Source organism: Onychomys torridus, chromosome 1 (assembly GCF_903995425.1).
Source record: "Onychomys torridus chromosome 1, mOncTor1.1, whole genome shotgun sequence".
Classification (NCBI taxonomy): domain Eukaryota; kingdom Metazoa; phylum Chordata; class Mammalia; order Rodentia; family Cricetidae; genus Onychomys; species Onychomys torridus.
The window spans coordinates 121539457-121558167 of NC_050443.1; the positions used below are offsets into that span (position 1 = coordinate 121539457).

An 18711-nucleotide genomic window follows, 5' to 3' on the forward strand; every position below is an offset into this window, starting at 1 on the left:
GTGGTCCTGCCTGGGTTTTAGAACCAGATTGTCAGTTCTGAAAACAAGTGAAGCCCAAAACCAACCAAACAAAACCCCCAACACCACACGTCTTTGGGTTTTGTTTGTGGCTGTGTTGAAAGCAAGAATCAGTTTTGAAAGAGCCAGAGTCTTAAAGGCATCTAGTCTAGAAACCACTGACTGTGGTGTGTCTGGGAGGTCTCTGGGGAGGTCTCTGGGTCCCTCTCGGCACGGTGTCAGGCCGGGCCTGTCTTTCATCTCACAGGTGCTGGGGCTGTTGAAAGCAGATTTATTTGTTATGGTTTGAGTGTGAAATGTCCCCTGCAGGCCTGAGTTATTGTGGGGTTATCGCTCATGGGGTCCATGTGGTGACTGATCCTGAGGACTCTCATTTTGATGGAATCACAATTCCACAGTGGTTGGGAGGCAATGGGAACCAAAAGCAGGGTCTGGTTGGAGAGGGTTGTGGCAGCATGCCCTGACAGGATCTGTCTGTCTGTCCTGTCTTTGTTTCCTCTGGTTCCTGTCTGCCATTTGTGAGTGCATCTTCTCTAGCCCATGCCCTTGCCATGAGGCTCAGCCTCTCAACACAGGTGCCGACTGCACAGACCATCGGTAAAAAAGCCTTCCTCCTTTCAAATTATTGTTCTCCAGTCATTGTCACAAGACTGACACAGTGAACGTGTGTGCACTTGTCCGTGCACTTGTATATGGAGGATAGAGGTTGATAGCAACAGCCTTCCTTACAACTGTCTGCTTTATTTATTTTTTTGATTTTTTTAAAATTAAAAAAAAATTTTGCTTTATATTTTTGAAGACAGTGTCTTGGCTCAATGAACCTAGACTAGAGCTAACCAATCGACTAGACTGGCTGGCCAGTGCACTCCAGGGACCAACCTGTCTCTATCCTCCAACCCCAACTACCCAGAGCTAGGGTTATAGACATGTGCCCCCATCTCCAGCATTTATATGGATGCTGGGGATTGGAACTCAGGTCCTCATGCATGTGCTGCAGGCATTGACCCACTGGGTCATTTCCTCATTTTTGATTGCTCATTGCTATTGCACAGAAAACAGTTGAGTTTTGAACATGGACACTGTATTTTAATACTCTAAACTCGTGTGTGTGTGTGTGTGTGTGTGTGTGTGTGTGTGTGCCTTTTTTTTCTAGATAGGGTCTTACTGTGTAGCCCTGGCAGTCCTGGAACTTGCTCTGTAGACCAGGTTATCCTCAAACTCAGGCTAGCCTCTGCCTCTCTAGTGCTGAGATTAAAGGTGTGTGCCACCATCACCTGGCAAATATATATCCTTAAAATTTTTTAATTACATTAAGTAATTTATAGTGTATGCCGTGGTGTATGTGTGTGGGTTCGAGGACAACTTTTGGGAATTGTTTCTCTCTGTCATGTAGGTCCCAGGAATTGCATTGAGGCCATTGGGCTTGGTGACAAGTGCCTTAACCTGCCTAAGCCATCTGGCCAGCCCCGTGGTAAACGTATTTTGACACACAGTGTTTACTTTATTATTTCCAAGCTAGGTGGGGTTTTTTGTTTGTTGTTTATTTTTTAAATTGTTTCATTCTTTTCTACTGACTTCCTAGGCCTCACTGTTCTGAGTGGGGGCAGTGATGATACAAATCTTTGTCTTTCCCCCAGTTTTAGAGGGAAATCATTTAGCCTTACAGTGTTAAGCACTGCATCAGCTGTGGGTTTCATATTTTCTTCACTAATTTAAATGAGTTCTCATGTGTTCTTATTTACTGAGAATTTCTTCTTTTAATCAGGACTAGATATTGGATTTTGTCAAAATGCAATTTATGCAAAGTGATGTTAGATGTGACAACTTGCTGCAACCTAGAATCACCTGGGAAGAGAGTCTCAAAGAGGGGTTTACGTTGGGTATGCCTATGGGCATGGCTGTGGGGGATTAGCTTAACTAAATTAATTGATATGGGAAGACACAGCCCACTCCAGGTGGTACCATTCCCTAGGCAGAGTGTCCTGAACTGTATGAATGGGGAAATGGACTGGGCACATCAAGCAAGAAGAGCATGCAAGCATTTGCTTCCCTGTTTTTGACTGTGGATGTGATAAGATTAGCTGTCTGAAGTTCCTGCCTAACTTCCTCATATGGTGGAGACTATTATCTGGAATTACAAGCTGAAATAAACCTGTTTTTCTCCTAAGTGGCTTCTGTCAGGGTGTTTCATCACAGCAACAGAAATGAAGCTAGAACATGAATCTATTGGTGAAATCATATTAATATTGATTTTGAGTTGTGGAACAAAGGCCATTTAATTATTTAAAAATCCATGTTGAAATCAACATGGCCAAAATTTCCCTTTGGAGTTTGTGTCCTGTGGTCATGAGTGAGAATGGCCTACTGTATTCTTCTCTCATCTGCCAGGGACCATGGTGTACAGTACATGATGGCTGATGTCCTGGGAATAGATTTTGTCATGTTCAGCTGTTGTGGATGAGAGGGGACCAATTCTGTCCCCTGTCATGACTGGAAGGGGAGGTCCCTGGGACTCAACTTCACTTAGTTAAAATGTGCAGTTCTTGATCCCTAGGCTCAACAAGGAAAAGGAGAGACCAGAGAACCTCCTAGACCCCAGTCTGCCCCAGAAACCACTGTGTCACATGCAGTAGGCCCCTTATTGTGCATCCCTTAACATGTCACACCCTCTCTGAACTAGCACACATGGGGACCTTGCTAACTAAAGCACACACCTCTGGCATGGTGTTCAGGCTTTCTCAACACAGGGCACCTCTCAGAGAGTCACACCGCCCACCCAGGCACAGGCAACACTTCCTCCCTGGTCTCTTTGGAAGGTATTAGTAAAATTGCTTGTCTGATTTAGCAAGAAAACCTACAGGCTTATATCCAAACCTGGTGGTCAGCCTTCACTCTAGTTCATGTCCTTTAGAAGAAGCCGCCTCCTTGGCCCCTTTCTGCTCCCTTCTGCATTCTTCCTCCACCCCTTCCTACAGACAATTGCCAAGGGGTGCTGTGTAACCCACATCATGATGACAGAATGTCCTCTTATGCAGGGACAACTATTGAATCTGGAGAAGGGATGACATACATCGTGCCTATTATGAATGGCTATCCTTTGCAACTGTCGATCACCAAGCTGGATGTAGCTGGCCAAGACCTGACTTCATACCTCCTGAAACTGCTTTCAGACAGTGGGAACTTGTTAGTGGGTACAGGTAGGAAACAACTACTCTCAGATACACAAACCAGTGCTGTGTATAACATCCTCCATTTTCAGTGCATGTGTGTATAGACGTGTGTGTGTGTGTGTGTGTGTGTGTGTGTGTGTGTGTGTGTGTGTACATTCAGAGGCTGAAGGAAAACCTCAGGTTTCAGCTACCCACCTCTTTTAAAACAGGTCTCCTATTGGTTTGGAGCTCTCCCATGATGGTATTTGAGATTATTCTATTACAGAGGAGAGTTGACAAGTACCCCATAAGCAGCAAGGGCCTTGGGTCTTTCAATAGGCAGGATAATGCTTGACCCCCTTTTTGCCCTCATCCTGGGCTATGTTTTTAGTTTATACCATTCCCAATAGGCCAATGGCCTATTAGATAAGGAGTGGAAGACGGAGCCCTAGAGCCCTAAATAATAGCATCAATTAGAAGGATGGCGAAAACTGGTCAGGCCAGAGTCCTTGCATGTTCCTGGCTGCCCACTCTTAGCAAGATGCATGTGTTCATCATCCATCTGTCTTCACCCTTGCAGATGAAGGAAGTGGAAGTTTAAAAAGGATAATAGCAAAATAGAAAAGAAACCACATAAAGGAAAATAAAAAAGAATAATTAATTTGCCTAAGTATTAATTAACCAGTTAGCCAAATAAATGACAGAAGTAAGATGTAAACCAGAATTGTCTCACCAAAACCCAATCCAGGAAGGTGAAGGAGGGATGCAGCAGAGTTCCAGAAGCCAAGGACAAAGAAAGGAGCAGCAGACTGTAGCAGGAATCTTAACAGGCCTTATTAATAAAACCAAACCTGAGCCAGGTCTTGTGGTGACCACTGGAAGATCAGAGAAACAGAACAAGCCACGGCTTCCTCACCTCGCCAGTTCCTCAGCTGATCCTGTTTCTTCAGACTGGAAGCTTCTGAGTCCTTATCCAGAATGAATCTCAGCTGACTGCTTCTTGAAAGCCTGAATGCTTAACCAGCCAAAAGCTTCTAGTTTCTGGTCTTCAAGCCTTACATATCTTCCTAGTTTTGCCATCTCTCCCTGGGGTTAAAGGCTCATTTTCTGGGATTAAAGGTGTGAGTCACCATGCCTGGCTGTTTCCAATGTGGCCTTGAACTCACAGAGATCCGGAGGGATTTCTGTCTCTGGAATGCTAGGATTAAAGGCATGTGCTACCACTGCCTATCCTCCATGTTTAATATTGTGGCCGTCCTGTTCTCTGACCCCAGATAAGTTTATTAGCATGCACAATATTTCAGGGAACACAATACCACCATATTTCCCCTTTTATTGTCTAAAATTTAAAAAAGCTTATAACTAATACAAGAAAAACTATCCAATAAGTATATACAATATATACAGTCAAGAATTACATTAATGATGTCTAGTCCATTAACATTTGACAGATTCAGATAAAAACTCCATTAATATATAACAATGTCCAGTCCAGTAACATTTGATAAACTCAGTCAAAAAATTTTCATTACTCATCCTATTTAAAACAAATAGTTCCTTTTTAAAAGTATTTTTTCTTTTCATAATAGATTCAGTAATCTACCTTTTGTCATTTTTATATCTTCCCCTTTTTCTTTTTAGAGTAGATTAAATTATCTTCCCATTTATCTTATTATTTCTTTATCTTTTTTCTCAGGGTAGATTCAGTGATCTACCTCATATCTATATTATCTTTTTTCTTTTTTAAACAAAAACTCTGAATTTAATCTTCTTGTTCATCTTTTTTCCTGACCGTTAACAATTAACACTTGTAACCAACTATCATAAACAATGACAATATCCATAACTCATTAAACTACCAAAAACCTCCCACCCCACCTCTTGGGAATGTGGGCGTCATTTTCTTAAAATTACTTCCTGCTTTCTGGGGGTGAAGATATCTTTAGGGAATCCTGAAAGGAAAATTTTTGGATTACTTGTCAAGTCCTGTATCATTTGTCCAGTCGCTGCCTAATGAAAAAGTGCAGGGCTTGTTTCAAGTCCTTGTTCAAATAGTCTGCCAGGCTGGATCATCTCAGCTAGCCATCTCAAATTGTCCTGAGTAGTTTGTAGTCCAAAGTCTATCTTTTGGTGGTGTTAATCAGCTTAATGGCTTTACCGTAGTCCATGTGGAATTATCTTTGTGGGATCCATTTTGAAGATTCCAAAGTCGCTGTTAGGCGTGGCCATGGTACCCTTTAGATTTTTTTTTCCTCCTCTGTGGTTTGGAGCAATAAAATATGGAATGTTTCACGAATTTGCATGTCATTCTTGCACAGGGGCCATGCTAATCTTCTCTGTATCATTCCAATTTTAGTATATGTGCTGCCGAAGTGAGATGTAGCATGAATCTTAAAGGTACTTGTTAATAAAATCAAACCTGAGGCCAGTCATTGGGGTGAATACTGGAAGATCAGAGAGACAGAACAAGCCATGGCTTCTTCACCTCACCAGTTCCTCAGCTGGTCTTGTTTCCTTAGACTGCAAGCTTCTGAGTCCTCATCCAAATGAATCTCAGCTGAACTGTGCTGCTCGAAGCCTAAAAGTTTAACCAGCCAAATACTTCTAGTTTCTGGTTTTCATGCTGTTTATACCTTTCTACTTTCTGCCATTACTCCCTGGGATTAAAGGCTCACTTTCTGGGATTAAAGGCGTGTGTCACAATGCCTGGCTGTTTCCTATGTGGCCTTGAACTCACGGAGATCCAGAGGGATTTCTATCTCTGGAATGCTAGGATTAAAGGTATGAGTGCCACTATTTTCTAGCATCTGTATCTAGTGGCTGTCTGTTCTCTGACCCCAGATAAGTTTATTAGCGTGCACAATATTTTGGGGAACACAATACCACATTTCCCCCCTTTTGTCTAAAATTTAAAAAAGCTTATAACTAATACAAGAAAAACTATCCAGTAAGTATATACAATATATACAGTCAAGAATTACATTAACAATGTCTAGTCCATTAACATTTGATAAATTCAGATACAAATTCTATTATATATTTTTGACAATGTCCAGTCCAATAATATTTGATAAACTCAGACAAAAAAATTTTCATTACTTATGTTATTTAAAACAAGCAGTTCCTTTTGAAATGTAGATTCAATAATTGACCTCTTTATCTTATTATATCTATATTCTATCTTTTTTTTTCATAATAGATTCAGTAATCTACCTTTTGTCATTTTTATATCTTCCCCTTTTTCTTTTTACTGTAGATTCAGTGATCTACCCATTTATCCTATTATTCTTTATCTTTTTTCTCAGAGTAGATTCATATCTACCTCATATCTATATTATCTTTTTTCTTTTTTTTAAACAAAAACTCTGAATCTAATCTCCTTGTTCAGCTTTTGTCCTGACCATAACAATTAACAACTTGTAACCAACCATCATAAACAATAACAATATCCATAACTCATTAAGCGACCAAAAACCTCCCACCCACCTCTTGGGAATGTGGGTGTCATTTTCTTAAAATTACTTCCTGCTTTCTGGGGGTGAAGATATCTTTAGGGAATCCTGAAAGGAAAATTTTTGGATTACTTGTCAAGTCCTGTATCATTTGTCCAGTCGCTGCCTAATGAAAAAGTGCAGGGCTTGTTTCAAGTCCTTGTTCAAATAGTCTGCCAGGCTGGATCATCTCAGCTAGCCATCTCAAATTGTCCTGAGTAGTTTGTAGTCCAAAGTCTATCTTTTGGTGGTATTAATCAGCTTAATGGCTTTATCATAGTCCATGTGGAATCATCATTGTGGAGTCCCATCATCCTTTTGAAGATTTCAAAGTCACTGTTAGGCATGGTCATGGTTCCCTTAAAAGGATTTTTTTTTTTTTTGAGCTGAGGATCAAACTCAGGGCCTTGTGCTTGCTAGGCAAGTGCTCTACCACTGAGCTAAATCCCCAACCTCTTTGTGTGTGTGTGTGTGTGTGTGTGTGTGTGCGCGCGCGTGCGCGCGCGCGCGCGCTGCGGCTCCTCTGTGGTTTGGAGCAATCACAGTCTGATAAATGTCTGTCTCTCAGAACCATGAATGTTCTTCCCTAGAAGAGAAAATCTTCACAGCAATCTCTCCCCACCATTTGTCTTGCCAAACATTTCCAAACTGACCTTTGCCAATGCTTTCTTGTAATACAATTGGTCCTGCCAATTCTTCTCCGAACAAGCAGCAGGAAACACATATACTAAAATTGGTACCATCTGCTGGAGGGAAGGAACAGAGGGGCCTCCAGGCTCTGAAAAGAGGATGAAGGAGACATGGTCAAGGAGGTTGGGTTAGGTCAGGAGTGGCAGCACACACATGTCATCATGGTGCTTGAAAGTGGAGGCAGGGGGATTAGGAGTTCACGGTCATCTTCAGCTACAAGTATGTTAGAGGCTATCCTGGGCTACATGAGACCCTGTTTCAGAAGAAGAACGAGGAGGGGAGGAGGAGGAGGAGGAGGAGGAGGAGGAGGAGGAGGAGGAGGAGGGGGGAACTGGAATAAAAGGAAGAGGGAGGAAGGGGAGGGGAAGAAGAGCAAGAAGACAAGGAGGGAGGAGAAAAAGTGGAGGGAAGAAGGAATAAGAGGAGGAATGAAATCAGGGGAGGAGGAAGAGTTGGAGGAGGAGTTGGAGGAGGAGGAAATGGAGGAGTTGGAAAAACTGGAGGAGATGGAGGAGGGGTTGGAAGAGGAAGGACAGCTGAAGGAGGAGGAAGTAGAGGAGGAAGAATTGAAGAAGGGATAGAGGAAATGAGTGAGTTGAAAGAGGAGATCTATTAAAGCATGTTATGCAAGCATGAGTGCCTGAGTTCAGGTCCTTAGCACAACCCGTGTCAAAGCCAAGTGCAGTGGAGGGAGTGGTGGGAACAGGTGGGTCCCTAGCAAATCATTGTCAGCCATCCTAGCCAATCAGCTGGAGAACAAGGAGATGGAGGCTGATTCAAGTGAAAGTGGCGAGCTGAAGAGAGCAGAGGAGGCCTGCAGCCAGAAGGTTTCTCAGGTCTGGCCTGGCCACCCTGTGGGCCTGCAGCCTGCTTATAAAATAATCACTCAAAAGCTGATATTAATTATAACTGCTCAGCCATTAGCTCAGGCCTATTACTGTCTAGCTCTTACACTTACATTAATCTATAATTCTTATTTATGTTTAGCCACATGGCTTGGTACCTTATCTCAGTTCTGCCTTGTCATCTTGCTTCCTGTGTTTGGCTGTTGACTCCTGACTCCGCCCTTCCTCTTCCCAGCATTCTCTTAGTCTGCTCGCCCTGCCTATACTTCCTGCCTGCCTACTGGCCAATCAGTGTTCTAGTAAATCACTATACAAGAACACTATCCTACAGCATTTCCCATGTCTAATCAAAAAGGAAGGTTTTAACTTTAACATAGTAAAATTACATATAATAGAATCGTTATCAAGCAGGAATTACAGTTACAATATCTAGTCTATTTATATTTTGCAAAATTAAAAAAAATATTCTATCCTATATTTGTGAGTATAAGTTTTCATACCTACTTATCTTTTACCATAACAAAGGAAAATTATAGCTATAACTATTTACTCTTCAACTACTTCAGAGACCCCAGAAGGATATAATATTTCCTAAGCAAACAGGAAGTACATTGTAAGCAACTTCCAAAATTCTGGAAATGACAGGTGTAGGAGACCAGCCCCTACTATTATTTATCCCAGGAACTCTTGAGGATTGAGAAATAACAGACTTAGTTAAAAATAAGGAGAAAGAGAAACAGAGAACACAGGATAGACTCAGATGGGCCTGGATCCTTATCCACTGGCCCAGAGCTTTAGTCAAAAGGGCTATTTATAACAATGTCAAGGGGTGGAGCAAAAGACCTCTCCTTTGCTAGTTAGACCCTTACAAACACCTGGTACCCAGGCTCATGGTCCAATCAACCTCTTATGCAGTCCTGCTGGGTACAGCCACTAGGAAACCCAGCGGGCTCCAACAGTCAGGACAGTCTGCTAAATGACTGGACAGTCATTCAAAGTTCCTCTGTAATGTTGGGACATCCTTCTTCAGCCTACAGGCTCTCAGTAGCTTCTCTCTGTGTCCTGTAGAATATCTGGCAGTTTCGTCTGCAAAGCAGGATCCTGAAGGACCCTCTCACCTTGCAAAGTTCAGTGGTCACCTTTGTAGGGGTCCTGCATGTCCAGTTTATACAACATATTATCATCAGCCCAAGCAAGAGCAGCCTCTTGCCCAAATGGCTATTTTTTTCTAAGAAGAAGAAAAACTCTACATGGAATGTCTTCAATGCCTATCTTCCTCTTTGAAGCAATTGATGCTGCCAGGAGCAGACGTATCTCATTGTCCAGAAAAGTCCAAGTTTTTAAAACATTTTAAATGTCAAATATGTAGGTCTTTGAAGTATTTGAAGATTACCTACCTAATTGAAATATATCTATATATGCCTAAAAAATTTAACTAACATGACTATAAATTTGATTATCATAGATGACTAATAATCTGCATTTCTCAATTATACATTACAATTTTAAATGAGCTGCACAAATATAATATCTTAAACAAGAGTAGAAATATATATACAGTATAACAAAATTAACTTTAAATTTGTAATAAACTGAAATCTATGGCAATATAAAACATTTTAAACAAGTTGTTGCTCTTTAAAAGTAGATTCAATAATCTTTCATTCTATCATATCTATAATATCTCCTTTACTTCTTTAGAAAGAGATTACATTTATAACCAACTCCCTTTAAATAAAAATAAACATTTATAAACAATATTTTGGGAATTTGGGCATAGCTTCTCATACTATTTCCTGCTGGATGGGGGCACTGGCAATCTAATGGGGGTCCTTAGAAAATTAAGAATTATGATCAAGTTCTGACTGGAGTAGACTGTGAAGCTGCATTCTGAGCTAGTTGCCTTGAGGCTGATTTTGGATGTTGATCATCTGGGCCATGGTGTCACTGGAGACCTTTCAGAGTGTCCTGGTTGATCAGGACCATATTAGCTTAGAAGCAATCCACAAATTTTCATCTTCTGTGGAAACAAAAGTAGAACCTCTTTTCCAAAGCAACATATTCTTAGACACAAATTTTGAAGTCAAGATACCTTAAAAATATATATATATATATTTAACTTAGCAGCCTTTACAATCAAGTGTCTTTCTGCAGTTAGAAATCCCAAAGATAACACAATCCAGATTCTCTGTGTAATATCTGTCTTTTTTTTTTTTTTTACATGAAGTTTATGTTATTTATTTATTTATTTTGGTTTTTTGAGACAGGGTTTCTCTGTATAGCTTTGCGCCTTTCCTGGAACTCACTTGGTAGCCCAGGCTGGCCTCGAACTCACAGAGATCCGCCTGCCTCTGCCTCCTGAGTGCTGGGATTAAAGGCGTGCACCACCAATGCCCGGCAATATCTGTCTTTACATGGATTATTTTTATATTACTTTTACTGTCTCTTTAAAGACTTTATTTTTTTCTAAACTATATATTACTTTATAAAATGTTTAGAGGTTCATTCCATCTAAATCTGTCTTATTATGACTCTATTGCTTTAAACTGCAGTGTGGCTAGGACAGAAGTGGCAGCCTGGGCTTCTGACTCTGCCCAGTTCAGCTTTTCAACATGAGGGTACCCAGGAGAGTCCCATTTACTCTGCCAACTCTGGGATCCATGCTGCCATCAGGTAGTGTGCAGCTAGCCCATAAACCCTTTTTGTCTGTATGAGTAAAGGCTAAATCCACCATGTAGCATGCTGTGCAGCTAGGAGACAGCTCTGTGTACCCAGGTGGGAATCCACCATGCTGTGCTCAAGTCCACACCATGAACCCACCATGGCCAGGGGACATGTCACTGTACTGTGGCCCACCATGAGCGACATGAGCTAGGAAGCTGTTTTTTTTTTTTTTTTTGGGGGGGGGTTTCCTCTGTGTTGTTTTGGTGTCTGTCCTGGATCTCACTCTGTAGAACAGGCTGGCCTCAAACTCACAGAGATCCACCTGGCTCTGTCTCCTGAGTGCTGGGATTAAAGGCATGCGCCACCACTGCCTGGCTAGGTAGGTGTTCTTAACTACATTTATAATTTCTTCTTAAGCTCTCAGGTTTTAGGTGGAAACTCTTGCCACCACATCTGGGCGCCATTTGTAGTCGGAAGGTTTCTCAGGTCCTGCCCAGCCCTGCATCCCATAGCCACTTATAAAGCAATCACTCAGAAGGGCAGAGTCAGGAGTTACCAGCCCGACACAGGAAGCAAGATGACAAGGCAGAACTGAGATAAGGTACCAAGCCATGTGGCTAAACATAGATAAGAATTATGGGTTAATTTAAGTGTAAGAGCTACTCAGTAATAAGTCCAAGCTAATGGCTGAGCAATTATAATTAATATAAACTTCTGAGTGATTATTTTATAAGCAGGCTGTGGGGCTGCAGGGCTGGGCATGACCTGAGAAAACTTCTCACCACAGAGGCCTCCAGGTAAGCAACACAGGGAAGTCCCCTTTAGTCAAAGCTCAAAGACAACAGTAGATAAAACATAAAAGCCTAATCAAAAGGCATATCTGGGCTTCAAACCTGTTTGTAGTTAGAGTTTTCCTGCCTGGCCCAGTCAGGACAAATCTCTCTCACCCACCAGTCCCACAGTCTCTCAGACCCAACCAAGAAAGCACACAGAAACTTACATTGTTTAGAAACTGTATGGCCGTGGCAGGCTTCTCGCTATCTGCTTCTTCTATCTTAAATTAACCCATTTCTGTTAGTCTATACTTTGCCACATGGCTTGTGGCTTACCAGTGTCTTTACATGTTCCTTTTCATGGCGGCGGCTGGCAGTGTCTCCCCCCCAGCCTTCTGCTTCCCAGAATTCTCTTCTCTCTTGCCCCGCCTATACTTCCTGCCTGGCCACTGGCCAATCAGAATTTTATTTACACAGAGCGATATCCACAGCACCTGTTGTCAGAAACCTAGGAAGGAAAAGGGCATCACTTGCCAGGTTTTCCAGGCAAGTGGCCTCACTGGTCATAACTAGTCCTCCAGAGGACCAGCAGGCATGGGGGGTGTAGGCAGACATTTTGTCCTGCCATCCACTTCCCAAATAACCATACAGACACTTATTATTAATTATAACTGCTTAGATAATAGCTCAGGCTTGTTACTAACTAGCTCTTATATTTTAAATTAGTCCATATTTCTTATCTATGCTCTGCCATATGGTGGTACCTTTTTTTTTTCAACATGACAAGTTCAGCTTGCTTCTCTCCACATCTCCTCATGACTCCTGAGATTCTGTCCTTCTTCCTCTTTGTGCTCTCTTTTTGTCTGCAAGTCCCGCCTAACCTCTATCTGTCCAGCTATTGGCCAGTCAGCTCTTTTATTAACCAGTGAGAGTACTACATATTTACAGTATATAAAGGCTATTGGCCCTCTCTGGGAGCAGCTCTCCCGCCTTGGCCCCTGAAAATGTATGCCTGCTTCAGGTTTGCCTCCACTCACTCCTTGATCAGGAGCACCTCTCAGCTGCTGAGCCATCCACTGTCTGCAGTTCAGTTGAACCGACCACAGATATGGACAGATGAGGGCCCCAGCAGTTTTCCAGTCCCTCATCCTCTGACCTCAGTCATCCCTAGCTGCAGCTTCCAAACCAGCATCCAAGTTCACTGGGGCTGGGGCTGCTATAGTTGGGGTGGCTGGCTCTGGGGCCGGAATTGGGACTGTTTGGGGAGCCTCATCATTGGTTATGCCAGGAACCCTTCTCTGAAGCAACAGCTCTTCTCCTACATGATTCTGGGCTTTGCCCTCTCAGAGGCCATGGGGCTCCTCTGCCTAATGGTGGTCTTTCTCCTCCTCTTCGCCATGTGAAGCAGCCATCTCCACTTCCACCTCCCATAGCTCTGTCATGTCCTGTCTGCCCTGTGTGTTCCTTTTCCTGTACCTCCCCAGGAAGTCTGGGGAAAGTGCTTGGCTCAGGGTTTGACAGAGAGAAGACAAATAAATACTGTATTAATAAGATGTTTTAAAAAAAGATTATCATTCCACAGCAGTGGCGGGGGTCCAGAACACCCAGGTAATAAATGTGAATTGGATTTTGTAGGCCCCACAAACATCACACATGGCAGGGTTGCGTCTTAGGCAATGCTGAAGAGACCCAGCTCTGTGCCTCCTATAAAGGGGGGGTTATTTCCTCATGCTCTGCCCTTACACAGCCTGGCCTACAGCCTGGCCAAGACCCCACTGAAGGGATTGCATGGACATAGTGGCTGTCTAGGAGTGGGACTGCCTTCCTGTGCCCACACTCATGAATGGCACCCTATATGTCCCTGCTTCTTGGTCTCCCTTACCTTCCAGCTGACCGTGAGTACATCCGGGACCTGAAAGAAAAACACTGCTATGTGGCACTCGACTATGACATGGAAATATCAAAAACCGCAACACCCTCCTGCCAGAAAAAATTCCAGTTGCCTGATGGCAAGGAGGTCAACATGGGGCAGGAGGCTTTCATGTGCTCAGAGGCACTCTTCAACACCAGCCTCATTGGTGAGTCCAGGATCGGGGGGGGGGGGCAGCGGGCCAATGGACGTTCACATAGAATGCCATGGGAAGAAAGGTCTGGGAGGGTGGTACCAGGGCATTCTGCTTCAGGAGCAATGCCTCCTGCTCTAACGTTTCCCTGGTACTGGCTGCCGCTCGCTCAGCTGCCTCCTACACTCCGGTCACTTTGCTAACTCTTTGACTCCACCCCAGAGGTCTTAGCCCAGTCGCAGATGGGATGGAGGAGAACAGAGCACCGCTCTCTTCAGTAGTGTGCTATTTAGAACTCTTACTGTCCAGGACACTTTGAAATGGAACAGTGAAGACAGTGGAGGCAGAAGCACACACAACCGAAGTTTGGGGGAGCTTTAAGCATCTAAATGGCCAGAAGGCTTTTGTTGTATTATATTTGTTCTTATAATATCTTTATTATAAGAATAAATATAATAGGGTTTCACTGTGTAGCTCTGGATGTCCTGGAACTTGCTCTGTAGACCAGGCAGGCCTGGAACTCACAGAGATCACCTGCCTCTGTCTCGCGAGTGCTGGAATTACAGGTATGAGTTCTACTGCTCAGCTCTAGAGGGTTTTTAGTGAGTGCTGGGTTGACTACTGTGTTCGTTGGTTTTCTTACTGCTGTGAAAAAAAACAAGGCCTGAAGAAAGCAGCTTAAGAAAAGAAATTTGATCATAGTTCTCAAGGAAACTGACTCAAACATTGGCTCAAAGAGAACTTTTGACTCATAGTTCAAGGTTACTGTCTATCAGGCGCACAAGGCACCTGGTCACACCCACAGGCAGGAAGTAGAAAGGAAGGCTGGTGCTCCGCTCGCTTTCTCCTTTCTGACCCAGGACCCCAGCTCCTGGAATGGTGCCACTCACATTCAGGGTGGGTCTTCCCTCCTCAAGTAACTCAATCTAGACACTTGTCAGATATGTCCAGAGGCTGGTTGTCTCCGCGTGGTTCTAGATTCTTCAGGCTGACAGTATTAACACCCAGAACCACCTTCTCTCTAGTGGTGCACACCTGTCACCTAGCACTGGAATGCAGAAGCAGGAGGATGACCATGAGCTCATAGTCAGTCCGGGCTACATAGTGAGTTATTGTTTCAACAAACGAGAAAATGATGGACTATGAAATCGCTATAGCAAGGGAAAATGAGATCTCAGGGGAGACATGGAAAGCCACCATTTCCTAAGATAAAAGTCTTAAAGTCATCTTCCCCCTTCAACACAAGACCCACTGTGGCCGGCAGGGCTTAGCTCTCTTCCCTGCTGTATAGTGCAAAGCATGCAGTCTTTCTCTGCTTTTGTTTTTTGAGACAGGTATTTGCTCTGTAGCCCAGGCTAATCTAGAACTCATCATGTAGCCTAGGCAATCCTCCTGCCTCAAGATGTGGGATTGTAGGCGTAGTAAAGCGCACAGTCTGAAAGGCCTAATACATGCCAGTAAGTGGAAGTCATTAAAGTACTTTTCAGAGGCCAGGAGGACTCCAGGGAGGAACACAGCCTCAGGCTCCCAATGTCAGCAGAGCCCTCTTCCAGGCACACCTGGAGCCACTCTGTCATATTAGTTCTTCAAGCCTTAGCCCAGGGTCACCCTGTGTAAGGAGAGAGAGATGCTGACTGGCATGCACTCCGCACATCCCAGACACTCACAACATGAGCTGTAGCTTCATGCCATACCCATCATTCAAGGCTTGCTTATACAACAAAAGGCAAGTGAAAGCAGTCACTCAGTGGCCCTTTCCAAGGCTGACCGTGAGCCGGGACACTGCCCTACAGATGCTAACAAAACAGTTGATGCCAACCTCATCTGAGGCATGGGAGGTCAACTCTTGTCAATGATGGTGCTGGCAGGCCAGGCTTGTGACCTGCTTGAAGTCCATAGGCCTTAAGGTTCTTGGTGGCACTTTGGGCCATCCAGAACCCGGGGGAGGGGAGGTAATCCATCCTTACAATACTAAAACTGGGAACCTTTGATCCCAAAGCCCTCTTGTGCATTGTCCCCCAGGGAAAAGCAACCTGGGGATCCACATTCAGGCCCAGCAGAGCATCACATCCTGCGACCGCTCCTACTGGAGGACTCTTTTTAGTCACATCATGGTGTCTGGCGGCACCGGCGCTTCCTCAGGTCTACGACTCCGGCTGCAAAGAGAGATAACAAATCTGGCCCCTCCAGACCTCTGTGTGAAGGTATTGGCCTGAGCCTTACCAGGGGCCTCAGGGGTCGACCCATGTGTAGTTCTAGAGTGGCTTTAGGCTCCAGTCATTGTTCTTCCCATTTGAGGATGCACCAATAGCAAAAGTGCATTTACATCCTTTGTGTGGGGGTGGGGACAGTGACAACAGGCTCAGCTAGTATAGCAGGAGTGGTAGACAGGAAGGCTCTGTAGTCTGCATGGTGGACAGTGGCAGGCTGGGGTGCTCAACAAAGAGAACATGTGCTTGAAAGGCATCCAAGTGAATACTCCAGAGGGGATGGGGGAGCTATGGGGGGCCAGGAAGAGCATGTAGGCTTCTTTGGTCTTTTATATGAATTCATGTGTGTATGCATGTGGACACAGAGGCCTTGTCCAGCTTTATTCATGGGTTCTGAAGATCTGAATTCAGGTCCTCACACCTGAGCCCATCTCCCCCATCTTCTGGAACAGATCTCACTATGTAGTCCTGGCTGGCCTGGAACTTGCTGTGTAGACGAGCCTGTTCTAGGTCCTCCTGCCTCTGCCATCTGAGTGCTGGGATCACAAATATGTGCCACCAAGGCTTCAACGCCTCCCTATTTAAAAAGTTATCTTTTCCACTGGGGAGAGATGACTGCCCACAAGTTCTTCCAGGTATGGACATTATGGGTCCCATTCAGAACTGTTCATTTTTTTTCAATGAATATCTTTTGAAAAGGTTTGTTTTTATTTTATGTGTACAAATGTTTACTTCCATGTATGTATGTGCACTGTGTATGTGCAATGCCCATGGAGGCTAGAAAAGGGTGTAGGATCTCTGAAACGAGTTCCAGACAGATGTAAGTTGCCATGTGGGTGCTGGGAACTGAATCAGGTCCTTTGTAAGCACAGCAGATGCTTTTAACCACTCAGCCATTGTTCCAACTTCCAAAGGAATACTTTCTAAACAAAATTTTAATTGCACTTGTTTTTCTATGTATGTCTGTATGTATGTATGCATCACAGCATGTGTGCTGAGGTCAGAGGACACCTGGTGGAAGTCAATTTTTTGTTCATTGAACCATCTCCCCAGACGCAAGAACAGTTTTTTTAATCCTTATTTATTTTGTGTGTGTGCGAGCGTGTGTGTGTGTGTGTGTGTGTGTGTGTGTGTGTGTGTGTGTATGTGTATGTGTATGTGTGTGTGCATGTGCACACATGCTACTGCACATGTGTGGAGGTCAAAGGACCACTTGAAGGAGTCAGTTTTCTCTTTCTACCATGTGGGTCTTAGGGACTGAACAAAAATTGTCAGCCTTAGGGCAGCTGTGTTTACTGAATAGCCTTCTTATCAGTCTAGAGTGGTATTTTGATGTGGATTTTCTTCCCCTCCCTCTAGGTGGCCATCTCTCCATATGCCAAGTATGGTGCCTGGGTAGGTGCCTCCATCTTGTGCTCTCTCCCTATGTTCAAGGACATGTGGGTCACAAGTCAGGAATATAGGGAAATTGGCCCTTCTGTCATGTGTAGAAGAAACTTCTGACTGGTGGCTTTCAGGTTCCATCACCTGGGTCAACATCACCATGCCCAGGCTGAGCCTCAGCCTGACTGAGCAGGCCACAGTTAGAACAAGCTTACAGCAAGGCCCCTTTTCTCCTGGAAGACAGTAAAAGTGTGCAACAGGACTGATTCTGCCTGGTGTCTGGGTGGCCCCTATAGCATCCCAGTATAACAGGTGCTGATTCTTCCTGTGTGTTGGTCAGGATAACTCAGTGATGCTGCGTAACAAGCATCCCCAGCTCCCAGTGCCACAAAGTGATTTGCCTATCACCCTGCTGCCTGCATCCTGAAATAGGGGTCATTACCCTCACTTGAGACCTTCTGGCAAAGCAGATACCATCTGTAGCATTCACTCATTGTGAGTTTCTTTGTTTGTTTTCTGTTGCTATAACAAAATATCCTAACCCTGATAATTTATAAAGATCAGAGGTTTATTTAGGGCACAGGTTTAGGAATATGACATCAGCCTCTATGAGGGTCTTGTGCCTCATTAAAATACAGTGTGGAACACTGTGGACTGAGACAGCATCATGCAAGTTTAAGTCTCTTCCTCTTCTTATCAAGCCATTAATGCCATCAAGAGGCCCCATACTTATGACTTCATTTAATCCCATTCACCTTCCAAAGCCTCCAAATACCATTAACATATAGATTTGGGACATCTAAACACCAGTGGCCAAGCTTAGGAGTCCTCTGCTGGGTCTCACTGGTAATCAGGGGACATGGTGGGTATATATCACAATAGACACAAGTCATACAAAGCCCCACCCAAACCCCAGGAGGACTAGAAGGAGCAGAGTTAGATGGCACAGGAGCTGGAAGGGTGTTAACAGCACACACTGTGCAAGGGGTCTCAACCCTTCAGGGGATGTAGTCCTCATGAGATTGTGGTGAGGCCCATTTTATTGGATCTGACTGTAGATGCAGGAACTACAGCCAAGGTAGACTGGATCAAGACTATAAAGGTCAACATAAAGGTCAACATATGGACTTGAAATGAGTGAGTGGGAGCATTGGGGACTGAAAACAGAAAATATAAGCTGATACATCTAAGGAAGGCAACCCAAGGCTGTAAGACATGAATCATTCTGGTCCAGTTTCAGTGTGATATATGTTCAGAGCTAACTAGACCCACAGATAAGCAGAGGACACTAGGCCCTGTCCTCCCTAGCTGGCAGCTGTGACCTGCTTGTCTAGGCTCTCAGTTCATCCTAGGGTTGAAAAGTCACAGGTTGTCTGCTATATGACTAAGTCCACTGATCAAAAAGGAGGAATCTTGAGCCCTAGG

The 18711-nt window shown here is 44.0% G+C and overlaps 1 protein-coding gene, 1 non-coding gene and 1 pseudogene across 2 annotated transcripts in view; 2 read left to right on the plus strand and 1 right to left on the minus strand.

The window, feature by feature from the left end:
- The window catches only part of LOC118591610 (actin-85C-like), a 41394-nt gene extending 23912 nt beyond the window's left edge, over window positions 1-17482 (plus strand). Inside the window, exons 7-10 of the mRNA XM_036200066.1 lie at window positions 3054-3215; window positions 13520-13708; window positions 15716-15897; window positions 17263-17482. Coding sequence (XP_036055959.1) covers window positions 3054-3215; window positions 13520-13708; window positions 15716-15897; window positions 17263-17406 — 677 coding nt within the window. The 3' untranslated portion in view covers window positions 17407-17482. The remainder of the gene's footprint in view (window positions 1-3053; window positions 3216-13519; window positions 13709-15715; window positions 15898-17262) is intronic.
- LOC118576812 lies at window positions 5441-5551 on the minus strand. Its single transcript, XR_004944022.1, has one exon. It is a non-coding gene; the product is annotated as a U6 spliceosomal RNA (small nuclear RNA).
- On the plus strand, window positions 12635-13033 carry LOC118591602 (annotated as a pseudogene).
- Window positions 17483-18711: the final 1229 nt, after the last annotated feature.